This window comes from Podarcis muralis, chromosome 3 (genome assembly GCF_964188315.1).
Source record: "Podarcis muralis chromosome 3, rPodMur119.hap1.1, whole genome shotgun sequence".
Lineage (NCBI taxonomy): Eukaryota > Metazoa > Chordata > Lepidosauria > Squamata > Lacertidae > Podarcis > Podarcis muralis.
In genome coordinates, this window is record NC_135657.1 from 112,991,274 (window position 1) to 113,006,718 (window position 15,445).

At 44.8% G+C, this 15,445-nt stretch overlaps 1 protein-coding gene across 6 annotated transcripts in view; it reads right to left on the minus strand.

Annotated features, from left to right (window-relative positions):
- The window catches only part of ZC3H13 (zinc finger CCCH-type containing 13), a 49,897-nt gene extending 34,508 nt beyond the window's left edge, over window positions 1-15,389 (minus strand). For 2 of the 6 annotated variants that reach the window (XM_077926490.1, XM_077926488.1), the window contains exons 1-3: window positions 15,069-15,389; window positions 2,298-2,423; window positions 44-153 (exon numbers count right to left, since the gene is read on the minus strand). In XM_077926490.1, the coding sequence (XP_077782616.1) occupies window positions 44-153; window positions 2,298-2,414 (227 nt within the window). In that variant the 5' untranslated portion in view covers window positions 2,415-2,423; window positions 15,069-15,389. Of the gene's footprint in view, window positions 1-43; window positions 154-2,297; window positions 2,424-15,068 lie in introns of those variants that run through there. The other 4 variants (XM_077926489.1, XM_077926493.1, XM_077926491.1 and 1 more) reach the window with 4 other exon arrangements.
- Between the last annotated feature and the right edge of the window lie 56 nt (window positions 15,390-15,445).

Sequence of the window (15,445 nt, forward strand, 5' to 3'; positions counted from 1 at the left end):
GCTTTTGCAAGCATGTGAATATAAAGCTGAGTTCTTCATTTACCTTCTGTAACTGCTGCTAAAGCCTTTACCTCGTGGTGAAGGGCCATGTACGAATCTACATGTGTTCCCATAGAGGCAGTTGCCAGTCTTCAGCCAGTTACGGCACTGTGTCTAAGAGACAGACATTACTGGGTGAATTTCAAACTAATTTTGGAAGTACTGTTTGTGTGAAAATTCACAAAACAAATAATTCCACATATTATTCCCACCCAACAGTAACTTGATGAAAATCAATAGTCTTAGATCTGATAGTGCTCCTGTATGAGACTTTGGATCATCCCAAGACATTTCAAAATGCATTTTCATTAACTACACTGCCTCGCCACATCTCTTCACCAAACTAAGGGTCAAAATCGCACTTTACCTTGATACGTAATGCAGGTGAAGACATTTCTTTTCTCCAGGCCCTTAAATGGTTTTCAGCATTTTTAACAACCTTAGTTCATTTTATCAGCCAGTGTTTTAATATTGTTTATTGGCGTTGTTTAATCTGATAGGGATTTCTGCTTTTATATATGTGTCTGTGCGCACACGCACACTTGCAGACATTTGTTCTTAAGTTGTTGACGTATGTAGTTTAGTCATGATTTTGTACTCCGCTTAGCTGTATGCTGCTCATCTCATCTAAATAGTAGGTGGCCTCATAACAGGCTTTTTAAATACAGTGGTGCCCCGCAAGACGGAAAACCCGCTAGACGAAAGGGTTTTCCGTTTCTGAGTTGCTTTGCAAGACGATTTTCCCTATGGGCTTGCTTCGCAAGACGAAACGTCTTGCTAGTCTTGCGATTTCCCCCCCGCTCCCCCCCTTTTTCTAAGCCGCTAATAGCCTTTTAGCAGCTAAGCCGCTAAGCCTTTAATAGCCGCTAAGCCGCTAAACCGCTAATAGCGCTAATCCGCTTCGCAAGATGAAAAAACCGCTAGACGAAGAGAATCGCGGAACGGATTCTTTGCGTCTTGCGAGGCACCACTGTAGGTGACTCATAAATTTAATGTGTACTACCTCAGATGTGAAGTGTGCATGTAAACACTTTCTCGTGTGTGTGTGTGTGTGTCTTTTTTCTGATGACCAATCATCTACTTTAAAAGAAGCAAGTACAATTCATCCATGCACACATCACATCCTACAGGGTATGGGTACATTTTGAACAAAAAAGCAAAAAGAAATAAATGGTCCTCAATAATTATAGCACTCAACAGATCTGAGAAATGGCACTGAGAACAAATTGCCGTCTCGCCACATCCCACAGAAGGGTTCTTTCAACCGTTAACTCCCTGCATAATTCAGACTATAGGCCACAGGAATAAACAATGTGCATTACATCAAGGGAACCTGCAGAAGAGGAATGTCTAAATGGTTGCAGCCATGAAGCCAAGCTGCACTAAACAGGGAAAGACAACACCACCACTACCTTAACAAGCCTGTAGCCAATCTCGCTTGGGGGAAATGTATTCTCTATTCCACACATGGATACCATATCATGAAATCAAAAGTTATCCACAGATTCTCCCCAAGAAATATCATAAGAGAGTGCAAGCCAATTTGGATTTAGCATTCCTTGCTTAGTAAATCGTAATTTATTAAGCTGGGGAAAGCATCAGCTCCACATGGCCATGCTCTCTCATCACATGGCAGCTTCAGTGTTGCAAATGGGGTAGATTCTGGTTTAAGACCCTGATCCTAACATTAAACCCACAGTGCCCATTTTGGATGCAACGAGGATCTGTAAGTTACCATATTTTTCGCCCTATAGGACGCACTTTTTCCCCTCCAAAAATGAAGGGGAAATGTGTGTGTGTCCTATGGGGCAAATGCAGGCTTTCGCTGAAGCCTGGAGAGCAAGAGGGGTCGGTGCACACCGACCCCTCTCGCTCTCCAGGCTTCAGGAAGCTCTCCCCAAAACTGGGTGCGCCCTATAGGGCGAAAAATACGGTAGTTTAATCAGGGCAGCAGCACCATAGTTGACACATAGAGAAATGAGCATGTGGGCCCAACGCTCCTTCCCATCTCCCTGAACAATATTTAGAAAGCCAACAATGTTACTTCGGAACATGGCTCTCTGTCCATTCCACCCAGCCTCGTCTCTGGATGTGCCATGCTCTAATGCCCCCAGCATAATAGTCCACAAGGCATCCGACTGCAATAAAAAAGCCTTCATAAACTCCCACAACTAAGGGAAGTGAAACACTATTCCCAAACATGTCTGCTCTACGAGAGGAGGGGCTACATTGAATACAAATAATACTTTTCAACTCACCTCTGCAGTACTTCCAGTGCTGGGTCCAAGTCTTTCAAATACACTGGGTCTTCTGGATGTGCTATCAGATATGGTCTTGGTATTTTCCACTGTGACCTTCCTTCTAATTTTTGACATTTTGTACTACTTCAACCAAAAAAAAAAGCAACACTGTAAAATTCTCAAGCTGATCTATTGCAACTGAACTCATAGAAAAAATAATCTTCAGGAGTTTCTGCAGAAATCAAAGCAACAAATACTGGATTGTGTTCAAGATGAATTATTATGATTTTTATTTCATACTAGTTATGACCAAGGCCCATGTTTATGCTATGTTTTGGCTTCTTTATCCTTCATTCACTATCATCTCAAATAATATCAAGTCTAAGTGGCACCTAAAACAGACTTATAAAGCTAGACTTTTTTTCCTTTCCTAAACAATAATTATATCTGTAGCAGCAACCAAAAGTATTGCTGGCATCAGATACCAACGTGCCTAGATCAGTCTTTGTGTCACAGTAGTTTTTTTGAATCTGTAAACAATAGCAAACAAATCAATACCAATGTTCGTAATGTAATCCACTGTTCTGGGTGGCTTCTTTCAGAGATAAGATGGGCTGCTTCTCCTTTGAGCTACACGATCCATTACCAGCAAGAGTTCAGGGGGTAAGCATTGGGACAGATGTCAGATCCCAGCCAAAAATAACATGGAACCTACTTGTGCTCAAATGTATCCAATAAGCCCTATTTAGCAGCCAACTGTGATACTAATGCAATTTAGACCCATTTGTAAGATGAACTGCGTTCTTGATCTGTGTAATTCAAGCCAAGTGGCACTTATCTTTTTCCAAGTATGATAATCACATCAAAAGTTTGCATATTTTCTCACTATTAAAGGTAGGTTCTGGTGCATGCTAATTTATAGGACTGGTTTTTCCAGGGAAAAGGCTTTCATTTTATAATCTTAATAACTGAAATTGCAAATCCAGCATGTAACCAACACATCTGTTCCACTGATGGGGAAATTGCAGCTCAGGGAGCAGGATGGCAAAGGAGCAACTGTTTTCAAAATGAGAACTCATTAAGTGAATAGCATAAGGAATACTTAACAATAAACTGGAACAATCCCTTTGTCAGGAGGGAAGATGAAATGAACACCAACATTTCAGGCCCAAGATGGCAATTTTCTCACTGAGGTAAGGGGCATCTACTGTGAATGAAGCTTGTCCTCTGTGCACACAATATTTGTGTGGGAAGTACCGTATTTTTTGCTCTATAAGACTCACTTTTTCCCTCCTAAAAAGTAAGGGGAAATGTGTGTGCATCTTATGGAGCGAATGCAGGCTGCACAGCTATCCCAGAAGCCAGAACAGCAAGAGGGATTGCTGCTTTCACTGCGTAGCGATCCCTCTTGCTGTTCTGGCTTCTGAGATTCAAAATATTTTCTTCTTCTTTTCCTCCTCCAAAAACTAGGTGCGTCTTGTGCTCTAGTGCATCTTATAGAGCGAAAAATACGGTAATTGCAGGTGAATGTAGTATTATACGAAAGGCATCGCTATCGGTGAACCTGTTGTTGGATATCATGCTATACCAGTATCAGCACAGCAAATATGTATTCGTCTCTCACAAGTCAATGGCTGTGTTTGCCTCCCGCAACTGTCTCTTGCTACCCCGCTCTACCATCTCCCTTCAAATGCCTTCTCCAACCAGTGAAACAGAAGCAACCTTGTTTACAGAATGTGAGTAGTGAGAAGACAGATTAATCACTGGTCCTGGTTCAGACAACATACTACAGTGGTAGTTCTGCTCTCGTTACGGACTTTCAGCTTACGAAGGCGGCAACCCCAGAAGTGTTTACTTCCGGGTTCGCCACATGTGCATGTGCAGAAGTGATCTGTGCACTTCACGCAGGCGCAGAAGCACTCGATCGTGCCGCACACATGCGCGGAAGAGGCACTCCAGTTGCGGACTTTTTGGGGTGCAAAGTGCACCCCGAAACAGATTAAGTCCGCAACTAGAGGTACCACTGTACATTCAAATCTTGGCTTACCTGGCTACAGTAGCAAAAAAGGACTGGGGAGGAGTAAAGCAACTGAAAGCATAGACCATTCATGCAATTTTGCTAAGCCAAGGTTCAACTCAGTATGTCATGTTAACCAGACCATTTACAGTGGACCCTCTAGTTACATACCGCTCTGAATATGTAACTTTCATTACGATACGAACGCGGCAAAGTGTATACTTCCAGGTTTCACCGAGCACACATGCGCACAAGCACTCTGCGCGCTTCACGCATGTGCGCTGAAGCGGCGCCTCTGCCTATGGACTTTTCAGGTTGCGGACAGACCACCCGAACAAATTTAATTCGTACCCGGAGGGTCCACTGTATTTATTTTGATAGGCAGTCATTTAAACCCTATACATACAGAATCTATCAGAGTTTGAAATTAGCGGATGCTAGTCACATTTTGCGACTGGCAACCGGCCTTTTGCGACTTGATGGAAATATCCAGGAGCCACTTTTGGCAACTAGCATCTCCACCTGCCTGGCCGGCTGATTCAGGGGGTCTGCAGGGTAGCATGGCAGCAAAAGACACGTCTTTGTATTTTGCTGCTGCCACCACCAGGTGAATCAGCTGTTTGGCGGAGTAAAGCAGCAGCATCTTTTGCTGCCACGCTACCCTCCAGACCCTGATTCACTGGGTGAATTCACACTGCTAGGTGAATCAGGCAGACCAGAGACCCCTGTGGATATTTTCACCCCCTCCCATTGCAAGAATCTCCTGATGTTTTCAGAAAGGAGGGGACGGAAACTGCTCTTCGCTTCTTCCGCTCCTGCCTGACTCTGTGTGGAGTCTGAGTGTTATCCCTGTAGAAATTAGATGGCTGAGTGAGAGCTGTAACACTCATGCAAGCCAGTAGCTCTTTAGTTTTAGTTTGCAATAGCTATTAGAAAATAAAAGAAGTTATGCTTCACAGCTTTCTTCTGTGCTGTTCATACTCTGCTGAGTTTGGTGCTCACAACTCACAGTTGTGGGTCCAGTGCACTTAGACCTGCTTTCCAGGAGTGAAAGGTCTCTGGAAGTGCTCCAGTTCACCTAGCCCAGTCGGGGCAGATCCAGATATCAAGCCCAGTCGCTGGCATCGGCTCAAAGGCGTACTGACAACCCCACCCCCCTGACTCACCCAGCAGCCAACGAATGAATGAATTGCTGCTGCAGAGCTACTGAGTGAGCAAGATGTTTGTCAGGGTAGAGCAGTAGCAAAAGACCCTGCAGACCCCGATTCACGAAAAATCCACCCAGCAGTAATTTTTATTTTTATTGCCGCAGGGCTGCCTGGTGTGGAGGGGGGGGGGAGTGCCGTGACATTTTATTTTGGCACCTGCAACCTAGGTTCCAGGAGCTACATGGCTCCTAGCATTCCTATCCCATTTTCTAACACTGGAATCTATAGCAAGATAGCAAATGTGGCCCCCTCCCAATGTTGTTTGGCTATAACGCCCATCATCTATTACCTATGCTAGCTGAGGCTGATGGGAGTTATGGTCAGGGCTTTTTGTCAGCTGGAACTCACCGGAACATTGCTCTGGCACCTCTCAGGTGGGTGCCATTGCCATTATAAAAGAGCAAGGGAGGTGTCTATGGTGAGTTTTGGCACCTCTTTATCTAGAAAAATAGCACTGGTTGTAGTCCAACATCTGGAGCGCATCACACTGTCTATCCCTCACTTGTAATGTATAGTAGAGGATCTCATTTTAGAACAACAGGGTAGGTTCCAGGTATTTTCCAGAATATACATTTGCCTTAAGATTTTTCAGGGGGGAAATGAAGGCATTCTAGTCATCTTAAAAAAATAATACACAATATTGATTTTAAATTTGTATTGTAACCTCTCCTGTTATCTAACCTGACTATATGCTCCTTAAGTTGCTATGCAATTTATGAAATAATTCATTTGTAAATGAAAGCACAGTTTGCTTTCCTATATCATGATGTACTCATGATATATACTCAGCAATATGTACTCAATTTCAGTGGTCTCTGTGGTCTGAAAATACCATCACCATCATTCAACACAGGATTCTGGACATCATCCAGTCAAGTCTCACAAATTCCTACAAGGTTTGGAGCTCCTTCCAAAACAATTTGTTTGCCGTCACAGAATTGTAGATTTGGAAGGGAACCTTAGGGTCACCTAGCTCAACCACCTGCAATGCAGGAATTTCAATAATCCTAAAATAGTGGCACTTATCTTTTTTTAAAAAATAAGCTTGTTCCATCACAACTTCAATAGGCTGCTTATTTTATTTATATCCCAATCTTCAACAAATTATCAGGGCAACTTATAATATGGATGGGGAACCTGGGGCTCTCCTGATGTTGAAAGACTACAACTCTTTATCAGCCCATGCCATACACTTGGGAAGAGAAGTTACAGTTTAAATATACCATTTTCAACAAGATGAAAATAGAAAGATCATTTCATGAATCAACACTACTTCATTTTCCAACTATCTGGAGAAATATTTTTCTACCCTGGGGCCCTGCAACCAAATGGTGCAGTGGATGTCGGCAGGGTTTCCCCCTCCATTTTTCACCTTTGGATTTTGGGTGGACACACAGATGACCACCTACATTAAATTATTTGGATTGTTCAATGATTTATGTGGACACCCGCACCCCTCTTTCATCTCTGGGGACATTTAAGAATAGCTTTTCAGTGTGGACCAGAAAGTGACCTACATATACAATAATATGGTTCTTTCTACCCAATCAAAAAGTGTGTGTTTGTAGATGTAGATATGTAAATAATATAATCTGTCTTACTGTATCAACAATCAATTCTATTTCACCCTCACTCAGCCAACATTCAATGTTATGAGGCTGGCAGGCTGGGGGGAGAAGACCCTTACAATTTTTCCTGCAGTGTGTGTGTGTGTTTGTAGATACAGTGGACACTTGGGTTGCGAACGTGATCCGTGCAGGATGCACGTTCACAACCCGCAGCATTCGCAACCCGTGTCTGCACATGCACAGGTTGCGATTCAGCGCTTCTGCACATGCGCAAAGCGTGATTCAGCACTTTTGCGCATGCGCCGAAACCCGGAAGTAACCTGTTCTGGTACTTCTGGGTTTCGGCGGTCCGTAACCCAAAAAAACGCAACCTGAAGTGTCTGTAACCCAACGTATGACTGTATAGATAAGTAAATAATATACCGTATTTTTCGCTCTATTACACGCACCAGACCATAACACGCATGTAGTTTTTAGAGGAGGAAAGCAAGAAAAAAAATTCTAAACGAAACAGTGGATGTATGATTTTTGTGCTTCATGCTGTGGCCACAGACATGTGATCTGATGGTGAGTTTGGGGTAGCCCAATTCAAAAATCCTGAGGATCCATGCTTTGTAACCACGTTTTAAGTGGGGAGGGAAGGGAAAGCACTCAAGGGACAAGGAGCACGCGTGGGGTGTGTGGAGAAGGATGCTGCTAATAATGCAGGCGAGGGGTTTAAGGGGAGAAGGAACACGTGTGGGGTGTGTGAATAAGGATGCTTCTAATAATGCAGGCGAGGGGTTTAAGGGGAGAAGGAGCTCGCGTGGGGTGTGTGGCGAAGGAGCTTTTCCACGAGATGAGCGGGGAGGAGGGACGGAAAGAGCACTGTTGCTTTAAAGGAGCCAACCGGACAGCAGCCGCTTACAGCAGTGTAAGCAGCTCCTCTCCTCTCCCGCTTTGCTCCTTCTCTTCTCTCCCTCTTTGCTGCTTTACACAGCTAATGGCGAATCCCCTGCAATCCAAGTCCTGCTCATGTGCTCAAACCTATCCAGTCTATTCTGCGTAATTTCCCCCTCTCCCTCATCCCGTGCCCTCCTGTCCCCAGCGCGCTCAAGCAGCCAGCGAATCAGGGGAGACGCTGGGAGACATGCATTTCCCCCTCTCCCTCATCCCGTGCCCTCCTGTCCCCAGCGCGCTCAAGCAGCCAGCGGATCAGGGGAGACGCTGGGAGACATGCATTTTCCCCTCTCCCTCATCCCGTGCCCTCCTGTCTCCGGCACTGAAGGAGCCAGCGGATCAGCTGAGACGCTGGGGACGCGTATTCCCCCTCTCCCTCATCCCATGCCCTCCTGTCCCCGGCGCGCAGCCTCATTGCTCCATTTAGAGAGCGCGCAGACCTTTGCTAGCTGCGGCTGCAGCAGCTGTTGCTGGCTAAGCAACACTTTTAAAAGCGCCTGCTGGCTTTGAATTGCCTGCCTCCTTCCGGCTCGCTATGGCTCCCGTCTATCCCTCCTCCCGTGTAAGTGGCTGCTGCCCGCTTTGCTGCCATGCCTCTCCTTCCCTCCCTCCTCCCCGGCTCCTCCGTAGGTCGCTTTAAAGCAAGCAAAGCGAGAGCCTCGTAGAGCGTGTAAGCGGCTCTCGCTTTGCTTACTTTCAGAGAGCCCCTCCTCCTGGCTGTAAAGCAGGCAAAGCTAGAGCCGTGCAAAGCGAGACAGAAGCCTTGCAAGCGGCTCCCGCTTCGCTTAACTGACGGCAGCCATGGCTCCGGTCCAGTGCATTCACCCCATAACACGCACAGGCATTTTCCCTTACTTTCTAGGAGCAAAAAAGTGCGTGTTATGGAGCGAAAATTACGGTAATCTGTCTCACTGTATCAGCAATCAATTCTATTTCCCCCTCACTCAGCCAACATTCAATGTTATGAGGCTGGCAGGCTGCGGGGAGAGGACTATACACCCTTATAATTTTTCCTGCAGATATTTTTGTACTTGTGCATATGTTCATGGTTACTCCTAAGGTGACAAGCAAGCAAGAGAAGGGCCATCAATATTGTTCTGGCTGTAAAAGTACAAGTAAGCTTTAATTACTATCAGTATATGGTTATTTAAAAAAAACCAAACATATGGGATTCTTAAGCAAGTATACCCGTTTTAAAAATTCCTTTGATCTAGAGACCTGAAATTTGTTGGCTGCCAAAAATAATATTATGTTTCTTGTTTTACTATTGTTTTAACAATAGCTACCACAGCGCTGTATACTAGTTAGTTCAATTCTGAATACAAGTTCAAACTATGACTGGATAAAATTGATTCCGACTGGACGCTGTTCCATGTTCTACAAGTGGACTTCCACTTGCACAACAGAAATTCTCCTTCCTTTCCTCCCTTTTCAGCACCCCTTCCCATCTTAATATGCTCAGGGGAAACTCCTAACACTCTGGAACAAATCTAGGGGGCACATGGGGGCTGGCGAATCCATTCGACCATTGTGTCCTTTCCACTGACAAGACAGACACTGCTGCATATCACCCTTTAGGGTTACACACATATAAAACACAGAACTAGCAAGTATATCTCACATACTGATTACTTAAAATGTGCCTGTCTATTAGTCATGCTGGCCACATGACCTGGAAGCTGTATGCCGGCTCCCTTGGCTCCCTCGGCCAATAAAGCGAGATGAGCGCCGCAACCCCAGAGTCGGCCACGACTGGACCTAGTGGTCAGGGGTCCCTTTACCTTTATTTTAAAAAATATTGCTGACATACTTATTTAAACAATTGCTAGAGACGATATCAGATTATTTTCAACTGCATTTTTTCCTTATCTCCCTTTCATCATATCCAAAGACTGTTTCACAAAACTAGGCATTTAATCACCATAACTAATTACAAAACTGCCTGTGCAGACATGAAGAGTACATGTAGTGTTTTTTGCATGCATCCTAACTGGATTGTGGTGCTAGTCTTTGAAGGCAGTTATAGATCTAAATTTTCTCAACACTCTAACGAAAGTACAATTCCCAGAATTATTGGGGGGAGGGTGAACCATAATAGGCAAACATAAAACATAAACTGTGTAGCATATATATGTTCAGAAAGCACCTCTTACATGAGAATTGCATGTAATGCATGGGGCCAGGAGCTTGAAGACAATTCACAAGTAATGAAGGTCCTATATACTCCTATCATAAAGGCAGCAGAATCTTATAGGTGCAGAATGTACCTCAGATTTGAATTTTGTGTATGTTTTCAGTATACACAGGAATTATAATTCTCTGATGCTTTATGCAGATTGTCTGGTGGTGGTGTTCGTTAGTTATTAAATTTCTATACCACCCTTCATCCAAAAACTGAAGGGCAGCATAAAATATAAAAACACAAAAATACATATCATAATAGCAAACAATAACAATACCTGCCCTCCACCAGTTTCAAAGATCTTTTATGAAAATCTTCATACTACATATTCCAAAAGGGAAAAAAATGCAAATGACGGGTTTATCACTATTCCCCAAAAATTCCAGTTACTCTTTCGGGGGGAAATTTAATTTTGGGAAAGAAACCAATTTTTCCCCACCCATAATTTCCCCCCCTTTGCTTTCACAATGCCATCTGTGGTATCAGAATCAAATTTCTAAGAATTTCAGCAACCAAATAGACTCTTTTCTATTTCCACCACCTCGTGGGCTCACCATGTGATAACACTTACTTCCTTTTCTATGAAAAATGCAACAGTCTCACATTCACTGGCCTAGAGAATGGTATTTTCACACTTCCTACCCTAGTGGAACACTTCATGCACCAATTTTCTTGTGAGAATTCCCTTCATGTGCAAACAGTTCTAGGGAGCACATTTTGGGGTGCATTGCCAGTTCACACAAGGCACCCCTAGAAATGCCAACATATATGTTATCAAGGAAAATTGGCATTGGTGGTGGGTGAACTGTATTTCAGGCAATTTATGCACTAATACTGAACTTCTCACCAAGAAACCTCCAGAGTTCCTAGGAACACAGTTACTATTTTTCATACTAGCTTCTACTCAGAGTTTCTACTCATTGATAGGACAAACACAGGATCAACCTCACATGCTTCAACTGTGGGCTAATAAATACAAAACAGCTAATTCCCTCACACTGCAGTTACATTTTACTGCAATTTTAATTACATTCATAATATTTATTAGATCTGTATGCCACCCTTCCTCATAACATCTCAGGGCAGTTCAGATAATATGAATGTGAAGGGTACTTTTAAAAAAACCTAACCTTTTGCAACTCTTCTGTATCCTGTTTGTGGTTTTCTATGGATGTTTTAAGAGTAACTATTGAAATAAAAGACTGCCAGCAAGATGCATGGTAATAAGGAGTTTTCCTTATTATTATTACAGCCTAAATATTGGGGCAAACCATTTGTATTTGCTTGTTACCAAAGTCAGAACTCTGATCCACAGCAACTTCTTATAAAAAGAAGCATTGTTAACTTTATATCCAAATTTCAGTAGGACTGAGTATGGGTTCTTTTAGTCAAATTGGATGGTAGAATAGCAGCAACTTAAGAAAGGGAGTTGGTGTATCGTAGAACATGCACCAACTGAATATAGCACTCTCTGGATAGAGTCAAATGACTTAAGACTGCAATTTTACGTACTTACCGAGAAGTAAGTCTCACTGAACTAAGTGGGACTTCTGAGTAAGCATACACAAAACTGCAGTTCCATACACTTACCTGGAGTAAACCTCACTTAACACAGTGAGACTTGATTTCAAGTAAACATGCACTGTCTTGTGCTGCACAGTTCTAAATCTTTCTGATAAAGGGATCAGATCAAAAGAAAGCAGGGAATTTCAGCTTCCCACACCAAAATAAAAAACTTTATATATCTGACAAAATTTCATTTTCTATATAAATGCTAAAAGGCATGGAATCCCTGCTATCCTCCTTTGAATATGGGCATTCAAAAACAAGGAAATCAGAGGGTAACGAGCAAACATTACATTTAACTTTGTACCACTGCTTAGTCTACAAAGCTAAAAATAAATACTATTTTACCACAAAACTAATGTTACAGTTCTGTGTACGCCGACTTGAAAATATGTCAGAACTGATTTAGTAGTCCTAGCAATATATCTTTACTCAGAGGAGATGAATGCCACTATAGCTATGGTGGAATAGTGGTAGATAAACCTTTTCATAAAAACAGCATCACGTGTTTTCCCAAATATGCATACTCAGAAAAAAGTCCCACTGAAAACAGTGGGGCTTCCTTTCAAGTTCATTTGGTTTAGATCCATCAATGTCCTGCTAATGTGTTCCAGCGAACTCAATGCTGAAATTGATGGTATGTATTTTGATGGTATGTATTTTGGAGTGTGGGGGACGCGGGTGGCGCTGTGGGTTAAAGCCTCAGCGCCTAGGGCTTGCCGATCGAAAGGTCGGCGGTTCGAATCCCCGCGGCGGGGTGCGCTCCCGTCGCTCAGTCCCAGCGCCTGCCAACCTAGCAGTTCGAAAGCACCTCCGGGTGCAAGTAGATAAATAGGGACCGCTTACCAGCGGGAAGGTAAACGGCGTTCCGTGTGCTGCGCTGGCTCGCCAGATGCAGCTTGTCACGCTGGCCACGTGACCCGGAAGTGTCTTCGGACAGCGCTGGCCCCCGGCCTCTTAAGTGAGATGGGCGCACAACCCTAGAGTCTGTCAAGACTGGCCCGTATGGGCAGGGGTACCTTTACCTTTACCTTTATTTTGGAGTGTGGAATCTTTTGGCCCAGAGTGCCAGATTTTTACCTCCCCACACCCCAGTGGGGCAACTTTCACAAGAGGGCATGACCACCACCCGACAGGTGGGCAGTCTCACCTGCCTGTCAAAGTGACTGATAGGTGGGCAGTCTCACCTGCCTGTCAAAGTAGGCCCTTGGTGTGTGGTGGAAGGAGAATGGTGGGACAAGACTGGCCCACAGGCCAGAGGTTCCACACCCCTGCTATTCTAACCCTCTTCTAAATAATGCTGTGCCATAAATCTATGAAAACAGATTACAGAGTGCAAATTTAAATGAGGAAAACTGTTTCCTTCATATTCTGTGGCCTAGCTGGCCACTGTCAGAGATGCAATGCTACACAGAAAAACCCCTTGAATCCAGCAGGTTTCTTGGGTTCAAGGAGGCAAAGGAACCCATGCCTCTGGGTTCAAAGATCTACTTCGGCATTCAGTTTTCCACACAGTTTTTTACCTGCCTGCCCATCACCAGATTCAGAGTACAAGTTTATCTTAATTCCCACCCAATATATTTGCAAAAACAAACATATACCCATCACTAAGCACCATGTGATGCAGGGTGCCAAATTCTAGAGCACAATTGAACTTTTCAAAAAATTGTTTGCAGTGAATAAACTCTGCACATTCATGGTGTTAGGACTTTAGAGAAGTTATTTAATTTATTTTAGGGGTTTCTATCTCATCTCTCAACAACTTGTGGCATTCTGGATGAAATGTTCAGAACATAAGTGCTTTCATAACCACTGTAGCCTGCACAGACCACTCCCTATACTATCTCATACTACACTTATGGCAACAAAAGATTTCTTAATGTACTTTAACGTACAATAGTATTGAAACTGATTTTCAATCTTGTCCCTCCTTTTTCCATTGCTAGAACTTCAGCTGGTTATTAGTTTCATGCAAACACCCATATATGCTGCAATTTTCACAGCAGTCAGAGTCAGTCACAGCAGTCATCTGCTTCTCAATTAACACCCAAGACTTCTTTCCCACTCTTGTCTTTTGCTTCCATCTTCACCACTTGTCCTGTGGGCTTATTCAAGGTCAAAATAGCCCCTGTCCTCATGTTGAAGAGGAGTCGGCATTATTTGTCACCTCACTTGGCTGCTATTTCCTTGTCAACTCACAGCAAGATCCTATATTGGTGCTTTGCCACCAGTGTTAGGAAATCAGATATTTAGACTGGATGCCAAATGACTCCTTAAGCCAGGGTTACAGTCGCCAAAATTGGAAGCCTAGTTGTCACTTGGAGGCCAGAAAGTCGTAATTTTCCATATGACTTTTTGGTTCCTGAAATTCATTGTGCAGGTCAAACAGTATTCTTACAGTTACAGATAGGTAGCCGTGTTGGTCTGCCATAGTCAAAACAAAAAAAAAATCCTTCCAGTAGCACCTTAAAGACCAACTAAGTTAGTTCTTGGTATGAGCTTTCGTGTGCATGCACACTTCTTCAGATACACTTCAGATTGGTCTTTAAGGTGCTACTGGAAGGAAGTATTCTTACAGGATGTGTTGCTAAGTGTGTGAAAACAGTCAAGATCCAAGGATTCCCCAGGCACCCCACACCTGCAGACGGGGGAAGACGCCAGGCGCGATCCTGGCACCCACAGGCATCTTCACTTGGTCGCAAGGTGCAAAATGCGCCTGGGGAATTTCAAACGCTGCCTGCCGCCTCCCCAAGGCGGGATGTGTAAAATTGGCTGTTCAGGATGCGAACTGGGCTCCAGAACGGATCCCGTTCGCATCCCGAGGTACCACTGTACAGTGGAACCTCGGGCTGCGAACATGATCCATGTGGGAAGCATGTTCGCAACCTGCAGTGCCGCATCTGTGCGCGCACGGGGTTGCGATTTGGCACTTCTGCGCATGTGCAAAGCACGATTTAGCGGTTATACGCATGCGCGAGCACCGAAACCCGGAAGTAACCTGTTCCGGTACTTCCGGGTTCGGCGCTGTGCGCAACCCGAAATCACGTAACCTGAAGCGTCTGTAACCCAAGGTACCACTGTAAATCGAAGTGGACTAGATAACGGCTGGGCGGGGATGACTACTGCTGCTCCTTCAGAAAAGTTGGAAGGGACCAACCAGGAATCTTTTGCCCCATGTGGGGCTCGAACCCTCGAGATAAAGAGTCTCCTGCTCTACCAACTGAGTTACCTCAGGCCTACAAAATATAAAAATGAGGATGAAATAACTGCCCCCCACCGTTTCCTCCCCCCACGGCCCAAACGACTCACCTGCTTCCTCCGCCCCCGACCTGCTCCTCCTCCCCGCCGCCGCCACCGCCGCCGCCGCACAGGGCGGAGAGGGGGGGAGAGGGCGAGGGGGGAGTCCGTCCTCCCGGGCCTAAGAGCCGCGCCACACGGGGAGGAAAGCGGGGAGCAGGCCTTGCTCCGGCTGCCGCCGCTTCAGCAGCAGCAGCAGCAGCAGCACCACGGCGACGGCGGCGCCCTCTTCCCCTTCACGGCCCTATTCGCCTGAGGGGGAGAAAAAACACCACAGCGCAGGAAGCCCACTGCCGCCCTCCCCCAACGGATTCGTTTCCCCCCCTCTCCACTGCGCCTGCGCGACCAAGCACGGCCGCTACTCCTCTCGCGGGGCCTCGCTTCTGCCG